Source organism: Phalaenopsis equestris, unplaced genomic scaffold (genome assembly GCF_001263595.1).
Source record: "Phalaenopsis equestris unplaced genomic scaffold, ASM126359v1 Scaffold000240, whole genome shotgun sequence".
Lineage (NCBI taxonomy): Eukaryota > Viridiplantae > Streptophyta > Magnoliopsida > Asparagales > Orchidaceae > Phalaenopsis > Phalaenopsis equestris.
The window spans coordinates 1840866-1866689 of record NW_018164682.1 but is presented as its reverse complement, the minus strand read 5'-3'; the positions used below and the strand labels follow the sequence as shown (position 1 = coordinate 1866689).

Sequence of the window (25824 nt, the reverse complement as noted above, 5' to 3'; positions counted from 1 at the left end):
TATATATATATATATATATATAATTTAGTATTTGTGCTGGATCTTCCTCATTTCTTTGTAGTCGAGATAGTTTTGATCTCATAGGCCATATCATGAACTTTAGAATATTTTTGATTTACTGTATCCTGAGTTTTCCTTTTTGAATAAAAATATAAGATATTTGCTTGTGTCTCTTATTTAAGGAATCATAAATTTCCATAACTAGGACATCACCAAAAAGTCCTGTTCATCTCAAGTATTAATATGAGATCACATTGTTGAGGTTCCGTGGCAAGTAGATTGCCTATTTTTTTTCCTTTTCTTCAAGAAGGTGCTAACCAGTTGTTGATCACTTGAAATAATTTTTTTTATTCAAACTATTGGTTGAATGAATATTTATTCTTGCTTTGGATTTGCAAGTCACAGTTCTAACTGAACTTAGATCAAGGGAACATTGGTATTTTTGTGATCAATGGTAAGGAAAAGGTGGTAGTAGTTGTTTTCAACGAGAAAAAAGGTTAAAGAAAAGGCTACAGATGAGAAGACTAGATGGAATGAGAAGACTCTTTTAGCAATAAAGGCTTGCAAGGTTTTAGGCAATGCAGTGATGAAGGCTGCAACTTATAAAAAATGCTAAAAGAAAAGCCGAAGGCTTTGATACTTGACAAGCAAATTATTTTTGTATTTCATTCTTTAATTTGTCTAGTATTAATATAATCATAAGATAGTTTTTAATAAGAAACTTATTAATTCAAAGAAGTGTACTTATAATAATATACATATTGTTGAGTAGGTAGAATAATAATTACAACATTGTTATAAGAACTTATGGATTTATGAGGTGACAATACTAATCCTATAAATAAATGAGGCGGTATGAAGTGAATGAGATATAGAAGTCTTGGACTTGGCGGAACATTGATGGATAATAGAGGTGAAATTGATAAAGTTGATTTTTTTATAATATGAGTACAATGAAGACAATTATCAAGATTTGTTAGAATACAAAGAAAAATATAAGAAATTTAAATACATATAGCATGAGCCCAAATAATGAATCATCTAACAATTAAAAAAATCGAAGGAGAGAAATACACATTTGAATGCTCTTGTTGGAAGCCTAGTGAAAATAAGAGATTGAATATATTGATTATGGCTTTATCTGTTAATTAGGATTTAAAATTTTCGATCCACAAGATTGCCATTACTCATAGTTTGCGCATCTTGAATATTTGTCTTGAATAATAGGAGGGAGAACTATAATCGACAAAACAAATTGTCTTGCTTGTAGAAGATATGGAGACCAAATTCTTGTATAGCTAGTAGGGCTGGCACAATAGTTTCAAATTCTAAGTGCAAATCTAAGCTCAAATTGAGGAGCAATAACTATTACGGGAGTATGAAGGGTTTACACATTTGAATGTTTATTTTGTGCCTAACTGTTTGACTTCACCTTATACTAATGAACCTTAAAACATTTTGAGCAATTGTAACAAAAAATGAATGCTTAGATTGGAATAAGAATAGTGGCAAGGGTTCTGTGCGATTGATCTGATTCCTGCATGTGAGAACGAGAAAGCGTTTGCTGGTGTTTTCATGTGAGTGACAAAGAACTAGAATGGCGATGACGCTTATTATGGAACATGAAATTGTGTGCATGAATTGCAACAAGCACTGTGTTTGCAGGAGAAACATTGTATTGTGTAGGAATTGAAGCTGAGTGGGTGAGAAGAGACTTTGGGTGCGTGAGATGGAGAAGGCAGTGACGGGCTCCAAAACTGCACAACCTAAATTTGGTTAAGGATTATTTAAATTAATAAATAGTTATTTGGATTTAAACTTGATAAAATGTTAATAATAGATCTGTATTGAATACTGATAGAATTCATAAGTTGCAAGTTATATGAAGTGAAAGATTAAAAGGAGCAAGATTGCTGAGTTTGTAAGAAGAATAAAGAGAGCAATTGAGGTTATTCATTTAATTTATAAGTTTATTTTATTTTATTTTTTATAAGTACCCTGACTTAAAAAATATGTATTTTAGAATCGTATTTGGAGAAGAATAATAGATTTATAGTGGTGATTGGAGAATTGATCAATAGAATGTAGTGCCAGTGAATTTAAAAAAGGAACAACGTACGTGAGATATGTAACTTAATCATATCTATTATGATTTACTGAGATTAAAATGAATATTATGTCAGTAAAGTATATAATTAATTTATAGATATTAAGTTTCAACTGTAATAAGTTTAAAGAGGTTATTAAAGAAATGATTTATATGAGTAGATACTACGCTAAATGAAGTGGAGACTGAAGATCAAGCGACTTAATAAATCAATTAAAGATCCAGTTGAGTAATTACATTTTTGTTTGTACTAAATACAATTTTCTTGCCTATAACAAAATCTCTTAAATTAATTTGACTCATATTTTAAATTGTTGAAATCATTGCAGACATTAAAAGAAAATTGAATGTTCAAATTCAATATAATCATATAAATAGTGTAACATGTTTTTAATAATGTCTATACATTGTATTTACATTGAAAAGATTTATGTGTAATTTAATTAGTTGAAGGAAATCAAATGAAAATCGAAAGATATAAATGTATATGTCAATCACAGGAGTCATTCCCTCACGGTACTAGCCAAGGATGTTATTGTACCCATGAACGAAAAATAAAAATGAAGAAAACCTGTGAAAACAAATGAAAAATATTGTACCTTAATTGCTACAAAATTTTAGACTGTGCTTTTGAGATGACTTTGTATATGAAATGAAATTAAAAATGCTTAGAAGATTCTCATTAAGGAAAAATACAGATGTTTAAAAGCTTTAACAGAATGAAACAATATTGTTTATTCATTATTTTTTTTAGCAATTATGCTAGAGCCTTTGCATAAAAATTTTGTATATAGTAGAATTGTACTTTTTCATGAACTTGCTATATAATTTGTTCTTTAAATGCTTATTTCAGAAATGACTAGTTGAATTAAATAGACAAACAAGAAATTGCTTATAGAAGTGAAGCAAATGAAAATATGTATCAGAAAATATTATTTCTATGTTTAGTTTCTTTTTTTTTACTAGTATTATACAAACTAGATATATTTATGTTGTATATGAACTCCTGTGATTTAGTGACTATTGTATGGATGTTATTGTGAATTTTTATATATGTTAAAATTATTTATCTCTACTGTCTTACCGTCCATTCCTGCCTTAGATATTCCAAGCTTTCGTTTGAGGTCGTGACACATTGTAACTTTTGGAGCATTCATGAAGAGAGGTGATTATGATGAAGTTGGGATCAAGGGGAGGGAGAGCCAACAAGTGTAGCCCAGTAACAATGATGAAACGAGTGAACTTTTTTTAGAGAAAGAAATTCGCTCGGAGTGGAGAACAGCCATCAGTGAGGGAGGAACACTTGATTGTAGCCCTAGTTATCTCATCAGGATTCATCATGCGGGTGGGAACACTCACAAGAGCATAACATGCAAGCTTGTGGCATGTAGTAGTGGCAACAAGTCATCAAGAATAGTACATGCGAGCACCTATGAGAATGTGGGAGTGCTCGCAAGGGCATAGTGACACCCAAACGTGGCAAGCTATCCTAGCATTGGGACTAGCTGCTAGGGCACTGAGCCAGACAAAAGAGAAAAAATGGAGTGAGCATAAACGTGAAGTGGCAGTGCCTTAGTAGGAGGTTTTCAGAACTGGCTCTTTATTTCCATAATTTATACTAGAGCAACACCTTCGGTGATGAAATTAAAGGTGCATGGAGACAAAAGCAGCAGATGACAGTCTCTCAAGGAAGCAAAATAATAAATATTTGTATGATTCTAAACAAGGTTTCTGTTCTTATCAAACACAAATTTTTACTAGATTTTTGTTAGCATGAGCAACTTACTCTGTTGGGAAACTTATTGTCAAATCTAGCCTTTCATGGGCTATACTCTAGTCTTGACCTTACTTTGCTTTGTTTATAGCCTGATATACTCTTTAGCCAAGTCTTGAACCAATTGTAGTATGTTATTCTATGTTTTTTGTTCTCTTTGTATTTTTTTGTGGTTGATGACGATCTGATTCATGTGCAATATAATTTTTTTCACGTATTCCTTACAACTGCTGTACTTATGTAGAAGTTATAATAACATTTTATGTTTTTAAATTTAAGGCAAGAATCCATCCCCAGCAAATTGCTTCAAACTTGTCAAAGGGAGATTGTGAGGCCTTGCATCGATGCATGACAAAGGTAGATGCTGTTTTTCTGTCTTCAAATTAAAACTGATTCTCTTTGCTTTAAGGCGTGCTACGTTATTCATTGTCAGTTAAGGTAGTATTAAGGGCAATAAATGTAGGTTATTCAGTATGCTGTTGAAGTTGATGCAGACTGCAGTTCGTTTCCTATTGGATGGTTGTTTCATTATCGGTGGGGAAACAAACCCGGAACAGTAAATGGTGAGCCAACAAAGCTACCTAGTCTTTTAACCTTTAAGAAAATTTATTTTACAGGTAATTGAAAAAGCGCTTGAAGTTGGAGCAGATAGTAGTCAGTATCCTAGTAATTGGATTTTTCATTCCCGAGAAAAGAAACCTGGGAAGGCATTTGTTGATGGTTTGGCTGCTACACCATTTAAATAACATTCAGTTTTTAAATTTCTTGCATCGCAAAGTCAGGTCTTTTTATTTGTAAAGTAGAGTATGATTTCTGATGTTCCTAATTTTTTGTAGCACTAAATGCTGTATTCTTCATGTTGTGATGCATAGAAACTTTATGATTTACCAAGAATTTTATTAGCGAGTCGTGTGAAATCTTGAAAAACATCATTAGGGACCTACTTTTTAAAGGTCATGATCTGGAGAATGCATCACTTAGGAAATTATGCATGCACATTGATAGGACGCAACAGCAGTACAAAGCTTATAGATCTCTTAGGATGCCAGCCAAGACATCGAGGGAGGGATTGATGAAGAGACGGATAGAGGACACCCAAACAAAGGAAAATAAGCAAGATTAAACTGGATCGGGCATCGACAAGCCTTGTGGGCCCTATTTTTCATTAATTTTAATGAATATTAGTGTTAATTTTGCTGTGGGAACCATACATAAGTTATTTTCTGATTTTTAGGCTTAGGCTTTGGCTTATGAGATTGTGTTCTTTGATTTTTCTGCTTGAAGGAGAGTTGTATCCTCTTTCTTTTGCAAGTGGTGCGTCTGTAGCTTGTTTATGAATAGGCGGTGGATCTTTATCGACAACCGTGCCTCGCCGAAACCATCATTTCTTTTGTTCTCCTTGCTGTTTTTAGGCTGGACAGCCGCTGAACTTCTATTCCCTTACAAACTCTGTGGACCTCACATATTCTTTCTACTGCTATTTCACAACCTCTCCCTATTGAAATGACTTTAATATGATCCTTAAATACCATCTAGGAACTCTAAAACCGTGTCAGTAGGTCACAAAGATTGCTTTTGAGCTCAAATATGGCTGATGGTATGTCAACATTGGAGGGCCTCTTTTTGGCATCCCAATTTTTTTGGCGGTTTTTTAGTGCATGAAATTTTCTCCAATTTTATTTGTCATGAAATTTATGAGCTGTAACATCACCATATTATATTTTGCCTTTTATGTTTGAAACTTGTTTTATCATTTGGTTCGTGAGAAATTCTATATAAGATAATCTTCTTTACCTTTTCGACAAACAAACATCATCACTAATCGAGGCCATTGAATGAAGCTTTTACCACTACGCTTGTGGACACTAATAGGAAAGGAAAGAGATCTCTGATGAGGTGGCGTCCTTCAATATGGTAGACAGATTTGGACTGAATGTCACCTTTTAGTAGGCTTTTTTTATGCTGCCTGTCAGGATTGAGCGGGAAAAAAATTGAAGGAAGAGCCAAGGGAATTGTTCTCATACTTGGCAGAAATAATTCTAGAGCATGTGAAAAATTTCATTGTTCAATTCTGAACGATTCTAGAGTATAAGCTTGTATAAGTAGAATAGATGAACCACAATTTCTTATGGATAACAGAAATACTTGCCTAAGCATCATAAATATGAGGGAAAAAACAATAAAACACGATCTAAATGTTTCTATTCAGATTTTTGTTATATTTAATGATGCATAAAGAATGAAAAAGCAACTGAATAGCTGGTGTGGTGGACGAAATTATATCTGAAAGGTGAGGCAGGCAGTTAACAATATTCATGCATTCTCTAGGATCAGTGGACCTCAGTAAGAACCAATAATCTGTTAGCAAATTAAATTACTTGAAAAAATGAATGTGGTCAGGTTTTAGTTGTAATAGATAAGGACATTTTTCCATTGCAGTTTCACTTCTTATGATACATAATGATCATGTATTGAAGCCAGAAATTGAAAATGGAGAACTCAGAAATTTTTTTTTCTCACAACGTGGTGACATTTCGAGAAACTTTGATAGCATTTAGGCTGTTTTAATTAATAGGAGCTGCTCAAGTTTTGAGCAACAGGTGAAGCACTGACAAAAGGCTCTTCTAAATTTTACTTGTACGTTTAAATTTTGATTAAGGTATAGCTTTAGGTTCGATCTCTGGCTGAAGTTTTGGTACAGATGCCACTCTGGCACATACAAGCTCAGATATAAAGGTCTGATCTTAGTAGCAAGCACAAGATAGTTTTTGCTGTTGATAAGGTGCATGGCTTAATGCCATCGTACGTTTGAAATTTTGCCTAAATCTTGATAATCTTAGAAAAAAATTGTTCTTCAGGATCTTATTAAAATGAAGTTATAATACAATTGAGATTTGAAAGCTTTAGTATTGGTGTCATGGCTCAGCGAGTAATGGTTGGACATTTGATGAATTTTTTTGGGCTACAGTTATAGATGAACTGATGCAGTCACTAACTTTGGCTTTGGCTAAGTGATTATTTGGTTGTATGAATTTCAAAATCGTGCATTTTTTAAAATGTAATGTAAAGCAGATATAGTGTATTCCGTGCATCTATTTTACTAGCAAACAACCATTTTTTTTCTTTTCTTCCTCTTTTGCTGTCACCTCATTCATCCGTGGAATTCTTACTGCCTACTCATCAATCTGCTGACTATTGTAATTATTTTTGTAAATTTTATTCCTCAGTTTTGTATGCTTTCTATCAGAAGCTCTATTAGGATTATATGAATTTACACACATATTGAAATGAAATGCATAGCTAATTCTTTCTAATTCTAGTTATTATGTCTACATTGTTCTGTGAATTTTGATAAACAAGTTCGAAGTACTATGATTATTATTTATATCCTTGTTCAATTTCTCAACCACACGTAGTATACCTTGTGTCATCTAGTAATTTGGTATATATTTGGATTCTCTGCTAACTTTTCATATACCATTTGAATTTTGTATTTTAGTTGGCTCTTAAACATAGTTTTGAAAATTGGATTGGATGTTATACTAAAAGAAGGTAAGGTTCAAGTTTCAAGTTTCAATGGTTTAATTTAATTTAAGCAGCAGTTGAATTGTGAGAATGTGTGTATTAAATATGAAAATTATTTTATTAGTACTTTGATGATGTAATAATGATGCAAACATATATAAAAAAAAGAACTATTTCATAAAATATAGAGTATGAATATCTCATAATTTTAAATTCAAACAATTACTTTATTTGGATGATTGACATTTTATTTCTTATCATAATTAAGATTTAGGTAATTTATTCAAACAATTTTTTTCCTTTCCAAGAAATACGACTTAGGCCCCGTTTGCAGCAACTTATTTGGTGTTGTGCGTTTTGAAAACTCACTCAGGACCGTTTGGTTAAACTGTGTTTTGATAGCTTATTCAAAAAGTTGCATTTTCAAACTGTTGAAATCAATGTTTTCATATCGTTATTAGCCATAAGTATGGTGGCAGCTCTCTAGCCGTGGTGTGGCTTTTTCAAAAAAAAAAAATTGTAATAGCCACCATAGCTTTTTGAACTGTAGATTATTTTTCAACAACCTATTAATAAGTTGCATGTCACGCCCCACAGATACTATGATATGATGGATTATTCTAGAAGATGGAGGCCTACAAAGCAACCTGGAAGAATCTAGAATATGTATGCACATAAGAATGATGTAGAACTATCTAGAAGCTAGAATATTATATTGTAAAGCTTCAATTGGAAAATTGTCCCACATTGGCTAGGTGTAAGGCCAAAGACATGGGGGAAGCTTTAAATAAGAGTCCCTTCCCCTCATCCCAATCGATCCAAGGTTTCAAGCTTTCAAGCTTTGTAATTTCTCTTTATTAGTGAATCATTTTCTTCTCTAATTCTTCTTCCTATTCTACTTTCAAGTGAGTGCTTTGAGTTGCTAGTTAGGAATGTTAGGCTGGTTTAGTGCTAAAAGAGAGCGCTATAGCCACATGGATAACTCGAGGAAAGTTAGTCCGTGACAGTTGATATCAGAGTCTTGGTTCAAAGAATGACGAAAAACGTCAAGGAGCATGTGATGAAGTCGGAAGCCATTAATGTGGAGTCATCTCAAGGGCGAGGTCGCCAGGAGCAAAGGGCCCCGTTGTACCCAAGCCACATGGGAGGTTTAAGGAGATCATGCATAGCTTTGATTCGTGCCTTGCTCGGATGGAGGAGGCAATGAATGGCATGGAGGCCAAGTAGATGATCTTGGTCAAAGGGTTGATGGACTCGAGGAGGAGGACGTCACCATCCATTCTCCATTCAACAATCAGAGGTCAATCAGAGGTATGATGCTTCAACTTAAGTAGACCTTAATGGGCCAAGTGGGTAAGTTGCAGGAGGATTTTATGGGGAAGCTCCAAGAGGTGCGAAGTGCCTATAAGGAAGAGATGAGTGACATGCGTGCTAGCTTGGAGGAGATGTGTGGGGATATTTCGTTGTGCAAGAGGGTACTAGCGACACCCACCAACCATCAAACCTTCAAATCCAAGAGGATTGAGGTGCCAAAACTAAAGAGTTTTGGAGGAACTCGTGATGCAAAAGAAGTGGATAACTTCTTATGGAGACTGGAGCAAAATACTTCGGCAATACTTCGGAGCAATGGGGATCACGGATGAAGAGGCAAGAATTTAATTTGCTACTCTTTGCCTTTCAGATATTGCTATGCTATGGTGGAGAAGAAGGCAAGGAGACGTCGAAAAAGGTATGCGTACCATCTCCACTTTTGATGACTTTAAGAAAAAGCTAAAGAGGCAGTTCTACCCTGAAAATGCGGAAGATGAGGCTAGAGCCCAATTGCGAAGACTCAAGCAAATAGGATCGATCCGAGAATATATCAAGGAGTTTACTAGTCTGGTCCTTCAAATCCCTGATTTGTTAGACAAGGATGCTCTATTCAACTTAATTGACATGCTCCAACAATGGGCAAAGACGGAGCTTAGGAGGCGTGGTGCTCAAGATCTCGCTTTCGCCATCGCCATTGCAGAAAGCTTGGTGGACTATACAAAGGAGTCTACAAAGCCAAACGAAAAGAAGAGCAACTATGTCAGAAGTGGGGGAAACTGGGAGCAACACAAGGAAGAGAATCTTCGCGAATCGACCTCGTTCAAAGCAAGAGACAAGGGAAAGTTTAACAACAACAAGACTAAACCATACAACAGTTGCTTCCTTTGTGGAGGACCACATTGGGTAAGGGATTGTCCACAGAAGAAAGCTTTGAACTCTCTTCTTGCAAGTTATCAAGAGGTAGAGGAAAATGACATAGACGCTCAGGTGGGAACTATGCAACTACTCAATGCGGTACGCTCCTCTCAAAAAAATCTGGTAAAAGGACTTCTCTTTGTAGAGGTGATTATAAGGAACACATCTACTAATGCAATGATGATATGAGAGCTTCTCAAAACTTCATCTCTATTGAAGAAGCAATGAAGATGGGTTTGCAAATTACTGGAGGTGGGTGCTCTCCATCAAGGCGGTTAACACTGCAGCTAGGTCGATCCATGGAGTGGCTAAAGGAGTGAAGACCTGTGTAGGGGATTGGTCAGGTTTGCTAAATTTCTCCATCATTCCCATGGATGATTTCAAGGTAATCCTTGGTATAGAGTTCTTGGACCAAGTAAGGGCGTTCCCGATACCATTTGCCAATAGCATGTGTATCATGGGAGGCGACCAAGCTTGCCTAATACCGACAACAAGAGCTAGGCAGCAGGAGACCAAGATGCTATCAGCCATTCAATTCAAGAAGGGCATTCGACGAGAGGAGGAGAGCTACTTGGCTATCCTTCATGACTCCGACGAAGAATTGAAGCCTGAAGGAACCACGCTAAGGGAAGTAGTGGAAGTAATTACCGAAGGAACTACCGCTAAGAAGGGAGGTCGATCAACAAATTGAGCTGGAGTCAGGGACTAAGCCACCAGCAATGGGAGCTTACCGCATGACATCTCCAGAATTGGCAGAACTACACAATCAATTGAAAGAGTTATTGGAGGCAGGATTTATCCGACCATCTAAAGCCCCATTTGGTGCTCCAGTTCTATTTCAAAAGGACGGTTCCTTACACATGTGTATAGATTATCGGGCTTTGAACAAGATTATCGTGAAGAACAAATATCCAATCCCTCTCATTGCCGACCTTTTTGATCAACTTGGGAATGCAAGGTACTTCTCAAAATTGGATCTCCGATCAGGCTACTACCAAGTGAGGATAGCAGAAGGGGATGAACCAAAGACCACTTCTGTGACCAGGTATGGGTCATTCAAATTTTTGGTGACGCCTTTCGGGCTAACCAATGCTCTTGCTACATTTTGCACTTTGATGAACAAAATATTCCAGCCATACTTGGACCAGTTTGTTGTCGTCTACTTGGATGATATCGTGGTGTGTAGCAACACTCTCCAAGATCATCTAAAACATCTCCGAGACGTATTTAAAGTTCTTAGAGAAAACAAGCTTATACATCAAGAAAGAAAAATGTTCCTTTGCCAATCAAGAAGTGACATTCTTGGGGCATAGGATAAAGGAGGGAAAGCTCATGATGGAAGAAAGCAAGGTCAAAACAATCCAAGATTGGGAACATCCTACCAAGGTACCTGAACTAAGATCCTTCATGGGACTTATTAACTACTATCGGCGATTCATAAAGGGCTACTCTGCAAGAGCTATTCCGTTGACGGATTTACTCAAGAAGAATAAGTCGTGAGAATAAAATAGTGAGTGTCATGAAGCTTTTGAAGACCTCAAAAAGGCAATCAGTGAAGAACCCGTACTCAGCCTTCCTGATCATACAAAGGTATATGAAGTGCATACCGATGCTTCAGACTTTGCTATTGGAGGGGTACTCATGCAAGATAGGCACCCCAATTGCCTATGAAAACAAAAAACTTAATGAGACAGAGCGTCGCTATACAGTCCAAGAAAAGGAGATGACAACCATCATACATTGTCTTATAGTATGAAGACACTACTTGCTCGGCTCCAAATTCCAAGTCATGACAGATAATATTGCCACCAGCTACTTCTAGACTCAGAAGAAGCTAAGTCCTAAGCAAGCAAGATGGCAGGATTTTCTGGCAGAATTTGACTACATCTTGGAGTATAAGCCAGGGAAGGCCAATGTAGTTGCGGATGCGCTAAGCTGAAAAACAGAACTTGCAAGCCTGTCATAAGTCTCCAGCTCCCTCATGGACAAAATAAAAGAAGGTTTGGTCTCCAATCCACAAGCCCAAAGCATTATTGCCTTAGTGAAGGAAGGAAAAACCAGGAACTTCTGGATGGATGAAGATATCCTTTACACTAAAGGACGACGCATCTACATACCAAGGTGGGGCAACTTAAGGAAGGAGCTTATCAAAGAATGTCATGACTCTTTATGGGCGGAACACCCAGGTATGAAGCGAACTCTTGCACTTCTAAAAACAAATTACTATTGGCCAGGGATGAAGGATGAGATAGAAGAATATGCTCACACTTGTCTTGTATGCCAACAAAACAAAGTTGTCCTTCAACAACCAGGGGAGTTGTTAGAACCGCTACTTATTCCTCGAAGACCATTGGAGAGCGTCTCTATGGACTTCATCTCTAGCTTGCCAGAATCAAGTGGATTTGGAAGCATCTTAGTTATGGTGGATAGATTTAGCAAGTATGCAACATTCATTGCTGCACCCACCGATGTTACTGCTGAGGAAGCTGCAAGATTTTTTCTATGCAACGTGGTAAAGCTATGGGGGATATCACAAAGCATTATTAGCGATTGAGATCATCGCTTCACCGGAAGATTTTGGACCAAATTATTCAAAATATTGGGGTCAGATCTAAACTTTTCCACAAGTTTTCATCCTCAGAGTGATGGACAAACTGAGAGGGTCTATGCTCTCTTGGAACTATATCTGCGGCACTAGGCACTATGTGAGTGCTAATCAACAAAATTGGGCCAAGTTGCCGGATGTGGCTCAATTTTCTTTCAACCTTCAAATAAATGAATCTACTAATAAGAGTCTCTTTGAGATAATCATGGGACAACAACCGATGACTCCCCTCTTTTTTACAACCAACTACGAAGGGAAAAGTCCGTCAGCCTTCAAGTTTGCCAAATCTTGGAGTGAGCAAAGGGAAATAGCTCGAGCAACATTACACAAGGTCGTAAGGAAGATGAAGAAGTGGGCAGACAAAAAATGGAGGCATATTGAGTTTAAAGAAGGAGATCTAGTTCTTATGAAGCTTCTACCACAACAATTTAAAACATTTCGGAAGGTACATAAGAGTTTGATTCGAAGATACAAAGGCCCTTTTGAGGTGACAAAGCAAGTGAGAAATGTCTCTTATAAACTCAACTTGCCACCAAAACTAATGATACATCATGTCTTTCATGCAAGCATGTTAAAGCCTTACCAGGAAGACATGGAAGACCCATCAAGAGGGATCTTCAACCGAGCGCCTACAACAGTAATCTCCTCCTTCGACAAAGAAATTCAAGAAATAATGGCTGACAGGGTGATCAGACGGTGAGGGGTACCAAACTACAAGGAGTTTCTGATCAAGTGGAAAGGATGGCTTGATAGCGCGGCCAGTTGGGAGCATGAAGACACATTATGGCAATTCAAGGAGAAGATCAAACAGTATCAAGAGGAGAAGGGCATTGCGAGCTTAAATGGGCGGGGGGGAGGAGTGTCACGCCCCACCGATACTATGACATGATGGATTATTCTAGAAGATGGAGACCTACAGAACAACCTAGAAGAATCTAGAATATGTATGCACATAAGAATGTTGTAGAACTATCTAGAATCTATAATATTATATTGTAAAGCTTCCCTTGGAAAATAGTCCCACATTGGCTAGGTGTAAGGCCAAAGACACTAGGGAAGCTATAAATAAGAGTCCCTTCCCCTCATCCCAATCCATCCAAGGTTTCAAGCTTTCAAGCTTTGTACTCTCTCTTTATTAGTGATGCATTTTATTCTCTAATTCTTCTTCCTATTCTACTTTCAAGAGAGTGCTTTGAGTTGCTAGTTAGGAAGATTAGACTGATTTAGTGCTAAAAGAGAGCGCTAAAGCCGCACAGATAACTCGAGGAAAGTTAGTCCGTGACATGCAACTGCCCCAAATAGTCACCTAGAGGGACTTGAACTTCCAAATTGTTGTTTAGAAAATTAAGATTTTATATTATTTACATTATGATTAATTTTCTATCATATGATAAAATAGAAATGGTGATATTAAGCATAAAATTTGACTATCAAATGAACTAAGTGGTTCAACTAAACTATGAATGGTTCACCATTTGGATGGTTCAACCTTTAGTTTATCACAGTTTTTATTTGTTGTATAAAACAATTTTAATGTTGGCGTGAACCGGCTGGGGTCCCTAGGGATGCAAACGGTCGGTTTGATCAGATCGGTTGAAAATTTTATTAAATCAAGAATCCTAAAAATTAACAGTCAATTGTCTAACTAAATAAGATATAGAAACAACCCAAACCGAACCTGAAATTTAATTTGATTTATTCGGTTTGATTTTTTATTTAACTGATGTGTGCATTTAGTCATATTAGATTGATCTGTATATGGATTTATTAAAGCAATTGGTTAATGTATTTAGTTTAATTGTAATATAATTCATTTTTTGGTTTAACCGAATTTTTTTTAAAACCAAAGTAATTATTGAAATTCAAATAACTCTTAATTGGAACAAAAAACTTATCGGTGATCTTTATCAATTAAACGAAATCAATCAAATATGCTAGGTTCAATTCAGTTGTTTGGTTTAAGCCAATTAATGCATATTATAGTTTGGGAGCAGGTTCAGTGTTGGATCGGTTAGACCGGCTTGTTGGTTTGGTTGTTAAACCCCTGGTTTGGTTTTTAGGCCCTGCTTCTATAGGATTGCTAAATACCGAAGCACTAATTTGCTATCTTTAAGATCTTTATCAACTCAGCTAGCTACCACTCATGATATATATGCATTTACTGTTCATGACTGAGTGATGTATGATTAGCTGTCACATCAGGGGCCAGCGAACGATCTCACGAATCCGCGTGTTTGAAACTCATGCTCCTGTTGTATGATCGTAATACAGTTTGGTTTTATTTGTTGTTCCGATGTTTGATAAAAACATTAGACATCTATGGAAAATTGAATTTGCATGAACATGGTGAGATGAGTGCTGATTGATGAGAAACGCATCACTTATACTGATTGATGTTAGTTTTTTCATATTTTTATACTTCAAATTTAGGTGAACCCCCTGCATTGTATTTATTGCCATCGAATTTGCACTCTACATCTGAGTGCCATCTTCCTCTTATTTTGTGGCAGGAAAACGAATCGAGTTCATTGCAGTTGGTGGTAGAGTAAGTCATTTTCATTATTGCTAGTAAAGTTCTCTAAAATTATTCAAAGTTTATAACATAATAAAAAATCAATATATTTTAAATTTTGATAGTATTAAACATTCTAATGAAAAATATCAATAGGTTTTGGTAAAAAATGCCATGTTAATGCCTTTAATAAATCAAAGGATACCATAATCACTAAACTAACAAAATTTTCATATTTTATAAGTCAGGAGATATGTCCTGCTGACTGCTGAAACATTATGATAGTTATGTTAGTTTGTTGGCCATGTTATTTTTTGACTCCACATAGATATTGAAGTGGGGCATGTTCTACCATCATCATTTTTTGATATTTTTCATCAGAAATGATTAAATTAATAATGTTTTTTTTTTCTAAGTATTGGTTACGTAACCATAAAATATAATTAAATTGGATGATTTGTAAAGCACTCTACCCAATTGTCGTCATATCTAATTTCTCATATATGTCTATTTTCTGCTTATTAATCATCAGACTTCAGCCTACGTCCCAGAATTACAGAAGCTCACAGGTGCCAAATCTGTGAAAGCCAAATCCAACCCATCTCGGAACTCAAAGTCAGATGAAGAAGATGAAGATGAAGGCAGTGAAGGAGAAGAGCTCGAAAAAGAGAAGGAAATTAAAAATACTCAGCCTAAAAAAGACAAAAATGTAAAGGTTGATAGCCATAGGCAACAGAAGAAAGCAGGTGATTCAGTTGATAACACTGAGGAAGATGATGAAGAGGAAAAACCAAAGAAAAAAAGTGGCAAGAAGCCGTTGAAAACCAACAAGTTGCAGCGAAAGGTGGTTAAGGCAAAGACAGAGGTGGAGTCGTCGAAGAGATCAGAATCAGACGAAATTAGCACACGGCAGAGGAAGAAAACCAGGAAGTGAGATGACAACTAAAGTGGTATTTTGGAGGCTGTTGTAATTGCTGGAATTCGTTTTTAGTCTCTGTTTTTATTCCATTTTGATGCATAACTACTGCTGCTCCAAAATGCTAATTAGTGCCATGCAAATTTCTCCAACATTCACTTTTTTGTGCTGAGGTCGCTCTATCTTAAAATTTCTGTGCAGTGTTGAAGAAAATTGGTTTGGCAGTGTTCAATGAAGTCGAGTTTAAAATGTCTGAAAGCAGTTATTGTTTTCAGTTGTTAAGATGCATTTTTATAACTGGAAGTTATAGGGTTCTGCGATTTGGTACTGTAGCATCATAAATAAGATTAGTAACGGCTGAATCAAGTATTATGATTTTTCTGAGTTTAAATTATGCAGGTCATTTGGACTTGGGGTGTAAATGAGTCGGACTTGAGTTTGAGCTTGAGTTTGATTAATTAATCGAGTTTGAGATTAAGCTCAAGCTTAACTCTATGAATTTGAGCCAGCTCATGAGCTTGCTTGTTTATTGTGGAAGAGAATAAATATTAATTTTAGTTGGTGTTATAATGAATGATAAATAGAATGAGCCTTTAAGTGAGTTAATAAGAAATAATTTGCTATAAAATATAAATTCTCTTTTTCTAATATTTTTAATAATTTGAAGTTTTTTTTTGGAGTTTTAATATATTTTAAGTGCATTATATTATTAATTACTGTTTAAACTAGCCACTCATGAACTAATGAGTTGAGTCGGGGTTGGCCTGAGCTTGGCTTGATAGCTCATTGAGCTCAGTTCACGAGCCACTCATTGAGTCTAGTTTGATCTGATTAAAGAGTTGGCTTGGTTCATTTATTTTTTTATTTTAATATTGTAAATTTATAGGGTAAGAAAATAAAATTATGGATTATTCTAACAGAGAAATCTGTCTATCGTTCTTAACATTTACGTGGATTGCCTCAAAAAAAAAAAGGACCTATTGCTCCAAGTTGTGGAACAAATTTACAAAGATGGATCCTAATAAATTTTATATGATTAGAAGAGTAACATTGTTTTATTAGAACCTACTTGAGTTGAGCCCACCGTTTAAAAGTCTAGCTTTTTAAAATGCTTCCTTTTACTGTTTTGTAAAACAAAAATTAGCTTGTCTTGGTTCCCTTTATTTTTCTCGGTTTGAATGATGTGTATTGAAATGCTGCTTGATAATGGAGGCATGAATTAACAACCTCACAACACTATCTTCTTTGTGCGGGGTGAAATGGTTGGTGAATGCGATTGCAAAGATTGCTTTGGCCAAAAGTTCAGGTTTTATGCAGAGGAGTAACATTGTTTTATTAGAACCTACTTGAGTTGAACTCACTGTTTCATTTGATTCGATCATTCTCAATCTCCATGATCGATGATCTTATTTGATTGGATCTGATAGTCGTTCAAGGATATTAATGCTTCGTTTTTATATTGTAATCTGTTGGGGTATCTTGGATGGCCCATTGATATGCAGGCGGCCTCCGCAGTTGTGTCATGGTGACTGAAAAAAGGGCGTATCATCTACTAGACGGGATGGATCGATCGAAGGTGAACCTTAGCATTCAACTCTCTATTTTCTATCCTCCCTTTTTTTGTTTCTTGAAATTAACTGCGTTGAATGACAATTATGATAATTTCCATGAATGGTGTTGCTGCAGCTGGGATTAATATTTCTTTCATGTTCTTCGTAAGCTTGGGCAAAAATTGTTGATTTTGTGTTGTGTGAATAATTCTGTACCATGTAATCAGGAACTTTAGTGGAAGTTGTGCCCTTCACGTTTATGGTTTTATCTTCAGAAATATTCTTATGGAATTGTAACTTGAAAGATTGCGAGTGAAGCATTTCAATCTGTAGAACATGAACTTTCTTGCCATTGCATTTGAAAAAAATTGCTAAATTCTGAAAGAATGTTGGCCTATTTGCTTTCAGATTGATTATTTGCTTTGAGAACGCATCCTTTTTTGGTCTATTATTGAATGTTTTAGATAAAAGAACAATTTTGTTGGTTCCTGGTTATCAAGTTCTGCTCCTGCTTATTCGAATGACCATTGGTTGCTTTTGGATGCAGGTAATCTACTGTAATTTATCTTCACTTTAATATCATGTTGATGTAAATCATCTTCCATGAATCTGAAAGAATGAATTTAAGTGCTTCCTTCGGAGATCCACCTCTCTGATGTAGCGAACCTGTTCTTGGATGTTCTATTGGATGAAATTAAGATGAATTTGAGCTTTTGATTGTCCAATTCCGTGGTCACTTCTCTATATATTTGAGCAACCTATTGTGCACTTGAAGCCTAAAATTTCTTGCAGTTTAGGGGAAGTTGAGGTCTGTTTTGTTTTGCTTTGTTTTTTTTGTATCATACAGCTGTTGTATGTTCTTCATATTGATGCCAATGGATGATGATTGAGACCTGAATTCATTTCTCTGTTTGAATACATGAGCAATGCTTCACCCTCCAAAGAGAACTCATGAGTTTAAGGGTGGTTATTTTAGTGCAACGCTGCAAATAAAACTCCTTTGTTGGATAAAATTGTGTTTGTCATATTCTTCTAAAGGAACTGAAATAAAATTAAAATGGGGGGAATACATGCATACCACTTAATTCGTGTATTTAAATAATATTTAAATTAATTAGTTCATTAATAAGTATTTAAATAATGTGTAAATTCCTTGAGAGAGAATATATAAATAATTTGAGAACATGAACGAAAAAATATATTTAATAAATTTATGCTACCCAATTCAATACATTCCTTTCGCTTATAAAATACTTAAATTTTTAACACATATTAATCAATTCCATATATATACATATCTAACGCTTAAATTTATTTCATAACAATAATTAATTTCATATATTTACATACCTAACACTTAAATTAACTATACTATATTTATGCCACCCAACTCTTTTCTATGACCTCCAAAATATTATGTAAATTTTCCTAAAAATTAAAGTTTACATGTTACGTATGTAAATACATAAGAATGTTTTGCATCCGTATAATTATTTCAAAATTTGTTTTAGCACTTTCCGAGCTCACTATTGAGTGGTGTATCCAAACTTTTGTTATGTTTAGAAATGAATTTTTTACTTATGAAGTTCCAAAAATGTCGCTATTACAATCTTATCTTAAATAATTTTGCAAAATAAGGGCAACATAGTCATTTTTTCAGAAACAATTACTATACAACAGTTTTCACACAATTATACCAAATAGATAGCTGGGAAGCAGCTTCCTCGCAGCTGCTTCCCAACAGCAGCTTTTTTGAGACACGCAGCTGCAACTAAAAAACTGAGAAACTACAACTGTACCAAACTTAAAAAGATAAAAATTTCGGGCATCACTATCCCATACTAGGTTTTACTCTTTTTTTTAATTTCATTAAATTTTATCATATTATCTTTAAACCGGCCACCAGTGTAGAACTCCAGCTGTCTTAATAATATACGGTACAAGCATAAGCCAAAAATATAGAAATGGAATATCAATATTCAATACACAAGGAAAGTTAAGAATCATTAATAAAACCATATATATATATATAATATATATATATATATATATATATATATATATATATCATACAATGAATATGCACATAATGGTATAGAGAAAGTCAAATTTGTATAACAATTCGGGGATGTGAAAGAGGCGAGCAGAACTCGAGTCATACCTAACTCAGCTCAGCTCCTTTAAAATATGAGCTCGGCATCAGCTCACCATGCTAACATGCTCATGTGTTCGAATGAAATCGTCATGGGAGCTCATCAGAAAAGCCACCAAAGTGATTGATGGCAGAAGACAAGGATAAATGCTACAGAAGTTCACCGGAGAAGGTATCGACATGACCGGAATCACATTAGTCAAGCAAACTCGAGAGCCAAATAGCCAAGTTTCATAGATGTTGCTGCTTGATAAGCTAGACTCGACCTCAGCTAAGATGGATGCTCACTAAATGTGAATGCATTACCACATTAACCAAAAAGAAAATAAAAACCTATAGAATCTTTTCCACTTCATGCTCTTAAAAGTCCAGTGCCAGCCCAAATAACCAAAAGGATTCAAATAATGCAAAAACGAAACATTAAACAGATCATAATTCAACTAGAAGCAAACACATACATTAAACAGGCTAAAAAGGAAATATGATGGTATCCAGTACAACTTATAAGCAAACTTCAAACATAAACTAGAAATAGTAGACTAAAAGTTCAACGATATGAAAGTAAGGTCCAATATTGCAAAACACACCATTTTAAAAAGATAAGACGCCACACAAAAACGGACATGGACTTCTATGTCCTTTTACTGCTAGTTGACCTTCCAGAAGAAGTCCAGTTGATTGATAATTACCCCAGAAATGCTTCAGTAGCGGCTTACAAAACTCTCACATAACAAACAGCCAATCCGAACTCTGCCACGAAGGTAGATAAGCGACGACCATATCCTTCAACAGTAAAATGAGACATGCAATCTGCACCTTTTAGTAAGACATAAAAGATGGAAGCTGCTGACAAATTTGACAAACTCGGATCAACCCAACAAATACCAAGACTACCAGTAAGATGTGCCCTAACAGGTATCTCAGACCAACAGAACAAATACGGATATTATGGGGGTCGCCTGTTGTATTCTTGCCATCAGGCATTCCTAACTCATCCCTGCATCAATCATGGAACACAACCTGTGTAAAATGTTATTTCAGTTATATTAGTTGATTAAAAAGAAACAATAAATGCTTACAAAGTTATGAAGAAAAACTGATTATGTATATGAGTGGCAGCGAGACCCCAATGGAGAAGGAACTACGCAACAACTTAAGTAGGAGGGACTAGTTGCTTTATTAAGTAACCCACACCGACTGAACGGCACTCACCAATACAACATTATTTTCTGAAGATCCGGGCTCCCATCTCACATGCATGACAGTCAAAAGATTGCTAGTTACGAAACTAGCACCGAGGTGATTTTATTGCCACGATCAAATCATTGAGATTTTGATAAAAATGAAAAATAGGGTTGAGCGAGAATTTGAAAAATGGATGAAATAGGATGCTAGATCTGTAAATAACAATATTTTGCATGCTTTGTTTGTAATTGCCATTATTAAAAAATTCAAACATCCATAAATTAGATCCCTTCCAAGTCAAATCCAAGAAATGATTTGAACACTAATATTCTATGTTACCTGTCCGATAAAAAGGTAGTAATTAGTGCATTCTAAGTGCCAACTTATATCTTTCTAATTACTAGAATAAAAAAAAGAAAAAAAAAATGAAATATAAAATTTCAAAACAAGTGAACGGATTATATGAGAAACAAAACCACTGACAGGAGTAAATTAAATTTAATTGAACGTTATAAAGCACAACTAACAAAACTGAGGGTTGAATATTTAAGTTTAACAAGAAAAGAAAATTGTCAGTCTTCTGCAATTTAAAAATTTTATTTTATAATTAAACCAGTAAAAAAACTGGAAATCATTCCTTTGGCTATAAAAATCATACCAGCTACAGGGCAAGCACCAGCTAAGCTCCAAAGATCATTCATGCTCCAACAGAACCTTCAAGAACATTAAAATGACAGCATCGGAGAAAAGGCCCATTCCTTTAGTCACCCACATGCAGGTTTGTTGCTCTGCCCAGCCTCTTAAAACCAACAGAATAAGACTCACAAATGTCTAATCTCAGAGAAAAAAATGTTCTTAGAAAATCAAAGAGCAAACATTACCTGTTGTTACCATCCCATGAATGGTCTCACACCAAGTAACCGCCAGACCACATGGATTGTGTTTGATGCTGCTTTGACAGCATAGCAGGTCGCAAGTTTGTATGAGGGAGGTGCTGTTCAGCGAATGGCTTCAGATGTTCAAAAAGCTGGAAATCCTGCCAGAATTTCTCATTAGTAACATCGTTTTGTAACGGAGGGGTTTGTTTTCCTGGAAATGGGAAGCTTGTGACACCACCAAACGTACTACTATTGTCACCAGAAGGATAAGGATGCATAACTGAGGCATGGCTAACAGAGGTTTCCATCAATCCTTTAGTAGATGGCTGATAATCATCAAGCCAACTATAGTCATCAATAGGGAGCTGCTGATCATTTGTAGCCAAATTATGAATGGTGCCAGGCTGCGGCTTAGAGGATGCATGGTTAAATCCAGGAGGAGGACCAAAATGCCGAACTGGACGACTCACAGGATTTTTCTTAGACACAGTTGGTGCTGGCAAGGCTGCTGAGGTCCTCGCATGTAAGTCAGTAGTCATTGCACCAGGCGGCACTATAGAATCAAGAGGAGATGGTATAATGGTATCTGTAACATTTACTTGATTAGAGAACAAACTACTGGTGCAGACACTAGGCTTAAAAGTGTTCAACCCCCCCTGGAACATCAAGCCATTCCCAAAATTCATATTCTTCAATCCTTCGGATAACATGGCCTCTTTCTCCAGGAGCCATTTTGATGTATTGATATCCAAGTCCAGAGAAGGCTGGGGAGATATTGCGGGTATAGAGGTTCTCAGTTTACTGGAGGGATTCAGATCATTTGACAACTGAGTATCATTGTTAAGAAAGGAGTGTTGCATGGCAGTACTATCCCAATCACCTACAGAGACGTGTGCAGGCTGAACAGTTTCATAAGCTGGCATAGAGGCAACAATGCTGGAAAGTTTTTCGATTGCAGTTGGCTTGAAAACAATTTCTTCTTCATCATCTTCTCCATCTGCATGAAGAAGGGCATTTACCGGAGCTAATCCAAGATCCATCATGCTTGATTGTGACCCTCCCAAATTGCTTACGCTTTCAACCGAACTAGCATGCCTTGAAGCATTTGGATAAGGAGCATCCACAATACCGGCATACACATCATCCACAAATGCAGGAGGCTCAACACCAAAGACAAACTTTTTGAGAAGCCGATCAAAATATACAACCCGCTGATCAATTCTAACCACATTCATCAGAACACTTCCAGCAGCAAAAATCCTTTGCACCCGAGCCCTTCTTTCCTTGATAGTTCCATCACCACCAATAGATTGTTTCCTTGAAAAGTCCAAAATGAGATGTGCTTGCACTAAAGGAAGAAATCCTCTCAACTCAAAATCCTCCCACAAGGCAAGCCTATTTCCAGTTTCCCCTTCATCATAGCGGCTCATTTCAGAAAAACAAGTATCGTCTTCGTATGTATCAACATAACCATGGCCACTTGATAAAAGTGCATTCATGAATACTACACACTGATCCCAGAAAAATGTTCTAGCAGTAGCTTGTTTTTCTTTAACATCAAATCCTGCCGCAATATCTGGATGGCATGCTAGCCACTCCATGAAAACCATAATACCAGGTAGAAGAAAGCTAGAAGAAACATCATGTAATTCAACGCATCTCTTGAGCATATGTCCCACAAACTGGAATGAAGCTGTGAAAGCATTTTGAAGCAACACTGATCGCTGCAAGATCTCAGCATATGATTGGTCTCCAGCATCCCTATTCACATTATGCACCGTGAATATAAGTATGGACACAAGCCTCACAATAACCAGCCCACTTTCCGCAGCATCAACACCGAAATTAAATGCTTCCTCGATCCCATCAGCTAGCAGTTCATGCAAATCACTTATCACTGATGAAAAAACATCTCCAAAAGTTTCCAAGCTGTTATATCAAAGGCAGACGAGAGTTATAATTAAAGCGCAACTAGTTCGAAATAAAAGGATTCAATGTAAAGTACTCTTACTATACCTAGTCCGTGTGAATAGAATTCCATGGAGTCGAACAAAACGGGCGGAGAAGGCTTTAAAAATCTCAGCTGTGCTAAGATCCTGTTCTTTGATTTGGGATTCTAAATTGTTATCTTTTGCAAAAGTCCTAGCATCACCGCGACCTCTACCTCTACCAGCTGATCGAGGTGGTAGCACATTTGATGTAGCAGTTTTAGCACCAGGAAGTTGTGCTACTCTTTGGCGATTCTGTCATTTTATTACACAAGGATCAGGATAACTGGAAATTAAATGACAGTCGAGAAAAGACAGTAAAATAATATAAACATAAAATATGCCAACAAATGAAATAGCCTTCCAAGCTTTTCAGTATCCCACAGAAACAGCAAGAGAGTACAAACTGACAAGTCAGCAAATCAGAGGGATGAGCAAAAGTTTGCCCAAAAAATCACGATGCATAAACATCACAGAAATTCTATGTAGTATCGAATAGGAAGCCTACTCATTACAGACAATATTTAATAACACTGGTTGAAGCTGCATATAAACAGTAAAATCTTCTCATAACAACCATCATCATTGAATCTAAATGTGGAATACATAGGAGTAAAAATCATCATTACAAACACATTAAGCATAAATTTTTTCAACGCATAAAATAAAAAACTTCATAAATTTAAGAGAAAAAGAATAGCCTTTGGACAATTTATGGGGGACCATTTTAGTCTCTCAAACTGACTAATGTGTCCAACCTAGCCCCTTGACTCTAAGTTAGAATTTGACAAAAATTTCAGCCAAAATTGATGCTGAAGGTGAAAGATAAAGAGTACTGTTGGTAACTAAAGCAAGCATACATCTTCCTTCAAATCTTTACAATATCATTTCCTCCCTTACCAAATTTCAGCAACAAGGGATGCTTTCATGTAAAGCTATAGAGGACATAGAGGGATCAGGAGAAGGGATATCACACTAAAAAAAAATGTGGATTGATATGATTATTTTTATTAAAAAAATTACGTGATGTTTATTTCTATCTTGCTACCAATGAGTTTATATTTTCAAAATGTGATCAGTTATTTAGCGCATGAGTATTTATGCTTGTAGTTATGTTTCGTAAAGATAATTGATTTTTATTAGTCTGACCTTTTTAAAATATCATGATTAAAAAGCTTTAATAATTAAACTACTTCCACATTAAAAAAAAAAAATTAATAAGACAACTCAACCAAAATGTGTTGTTGAGTCACAACACAAACATAAACAAAATCAATAAATTCTTATTTGAATATATAATTAGACTAAGCTCAAAGCGCACTAAATGCACACATTTTCTACTTAATGTTAACATAGGATCATCTTTAAAGGATATTCCAAGAAAAGAGTGCTCAATTCAAGCAATCAGATCGCCTTAATACATTGGGTATCAGGCAAAATAGCTTTCTAAATAATAATTTTAAAAGTAGTTCATCTAAACAACTACACAACTTTTTCTATACTTTTCGGCGCCCATTCTCCCATTCTTTTCTCTTAAAACGCATCAACTTAAAAAGTATCATTTAAATGTCACTTATCATTTAAATATCAGTTTAAATGGATACGAATTTAAGTAATAAACATTAAAAATAAAAAAAAGCAAACTTATTCATAAAGTACTAAACATCTGTTTAAATACTACAATAAGCAATTAAAAAAGAAATTATTGTTACCAAATAATTATTAATGATCAAATGTGTAGAAAAATAATTAAAGGATTGAAATCATGGCTGAATTTCCATTTAAATTATCGTTCATTTATAAAAATTGAGCCTATTTTAAAAATCTAACATTAAAATAGAGATTGGTAAAATTAATAATAATAATAATATTTTTTTTATTGTCCTTAAATACCTTCACATGTTTCCTCGGTATATTTTTTTCTTTGAAATGAACAAAACAGAATGCCACCAAAACTGGTCAAAAAGTATCTATGACAAACAGTAGACAAAAGATTGCTTGTAATGGGCTGGTTCAACAATCAGAATATCAAAAGTAAATGAAACAGTAAAATGCAGGTTACCAGCAGTTATCACTCGAGGGCACATTTTAATATGGAAATATGACTCTTCTTGCTAATGGGCCCACAACATTCTATTTAATTTGCTAAAAAAGATGCTGAATAATTTCCAAATTATCCATTGAATAAACAGATACAGATAATCACCGAAAAGGATTCCATAATCATTACAGTTCATTAATGAGTCCCAAACATTTAATTTGCAAAGAAGCTAAATGTAGAAATTTACTTAGAAAAACTGAACATCATAGGTCTTCATATGTGTGTATGTGTGTGTCTATACATACATACATACATACATACATACATATATATATATATATATATATATATATATATATATATAT

At 35.4% G+C, this 25824-nt stretch overlaps 3 protein-coding genes across 9 annotated transcripts in view; 2 read left to right on the top strand and 1 right to left on the bottom strand.

Annotated features, from left to right (window-relative positions):
• The window catches only part of LOC110024040 (formamidopyrimidine-DNA glycosylase), a 44652-nt gene extending 28616 nt beyond the window's left edge, over positions 1-16036 (top strand). Inside the window, exons 6-10 of one of the 7 annotated variants that reach the window (XM_020723757.1) lie at positions 4161-4238; positions 4354-4444; positions 4530-4601; positions 14748-14782; positions 15282-16036. In XM_020723757.1, coding sequence (XP_020579416.1) covers positions 4161-4238; positions 4354-4444; positions 4530-4601; positions 14748-14782; positions 15282-15683 — 678 coding nt within the window. In that variant the 3' untranslated portion in view covers positions 15684-16036. Of the gene's footprint in view, positions 1-4160; positions 4239-4344; positions 4445-4498; positions 4602-14747; positions 14783-15281 lie in introns of those variants that run through there. The other 6 variants (XM_020723756.1, XM_020723758.1, XM_020723759.1 and 3 more) reach the window with 6 other exon arrangements.
• Positions 9017-10369, top strand: LOC110024042 (the record flags this gene model as incomplete). Its single annotated transcript, XM_020723763.1, is given in 1 exon segment — positions 9017-10369. A coding segment is annotated over 1 exon segment (726 nt). The 3' UTR covers positions 9822-10369.
• A 3766-nt stretch (positions 16037-19802) lies between the features above and the next one.
• Positions 19803-25824, bottom strand: part of LOC110024005 (protein SMG7) — a 9768-nt gene continuing 3746 nt past the window's right edge. Inside the window, exons 5-8 of the mRNA XM_020723709.1 lie at positions 23447-23673; positions 21434-23359; positions 21211-21351; positions 19803-20387 (exon numbers count right to left, since the gene is read on the bottom strand). Coding sequence (XP_020579368.1) covers positions 21460-23359; positions 23447-23673 — 2127 coding nt within the window. The 3' untranslated portion in view covers positions 19803-20387; positions 21211-21351; positions 21434-21459. The remainder of the gene's footprint in view (positions 20388-21210; positions 21352-21433; positions 23360-23446; positions 23674-25824) is intronic.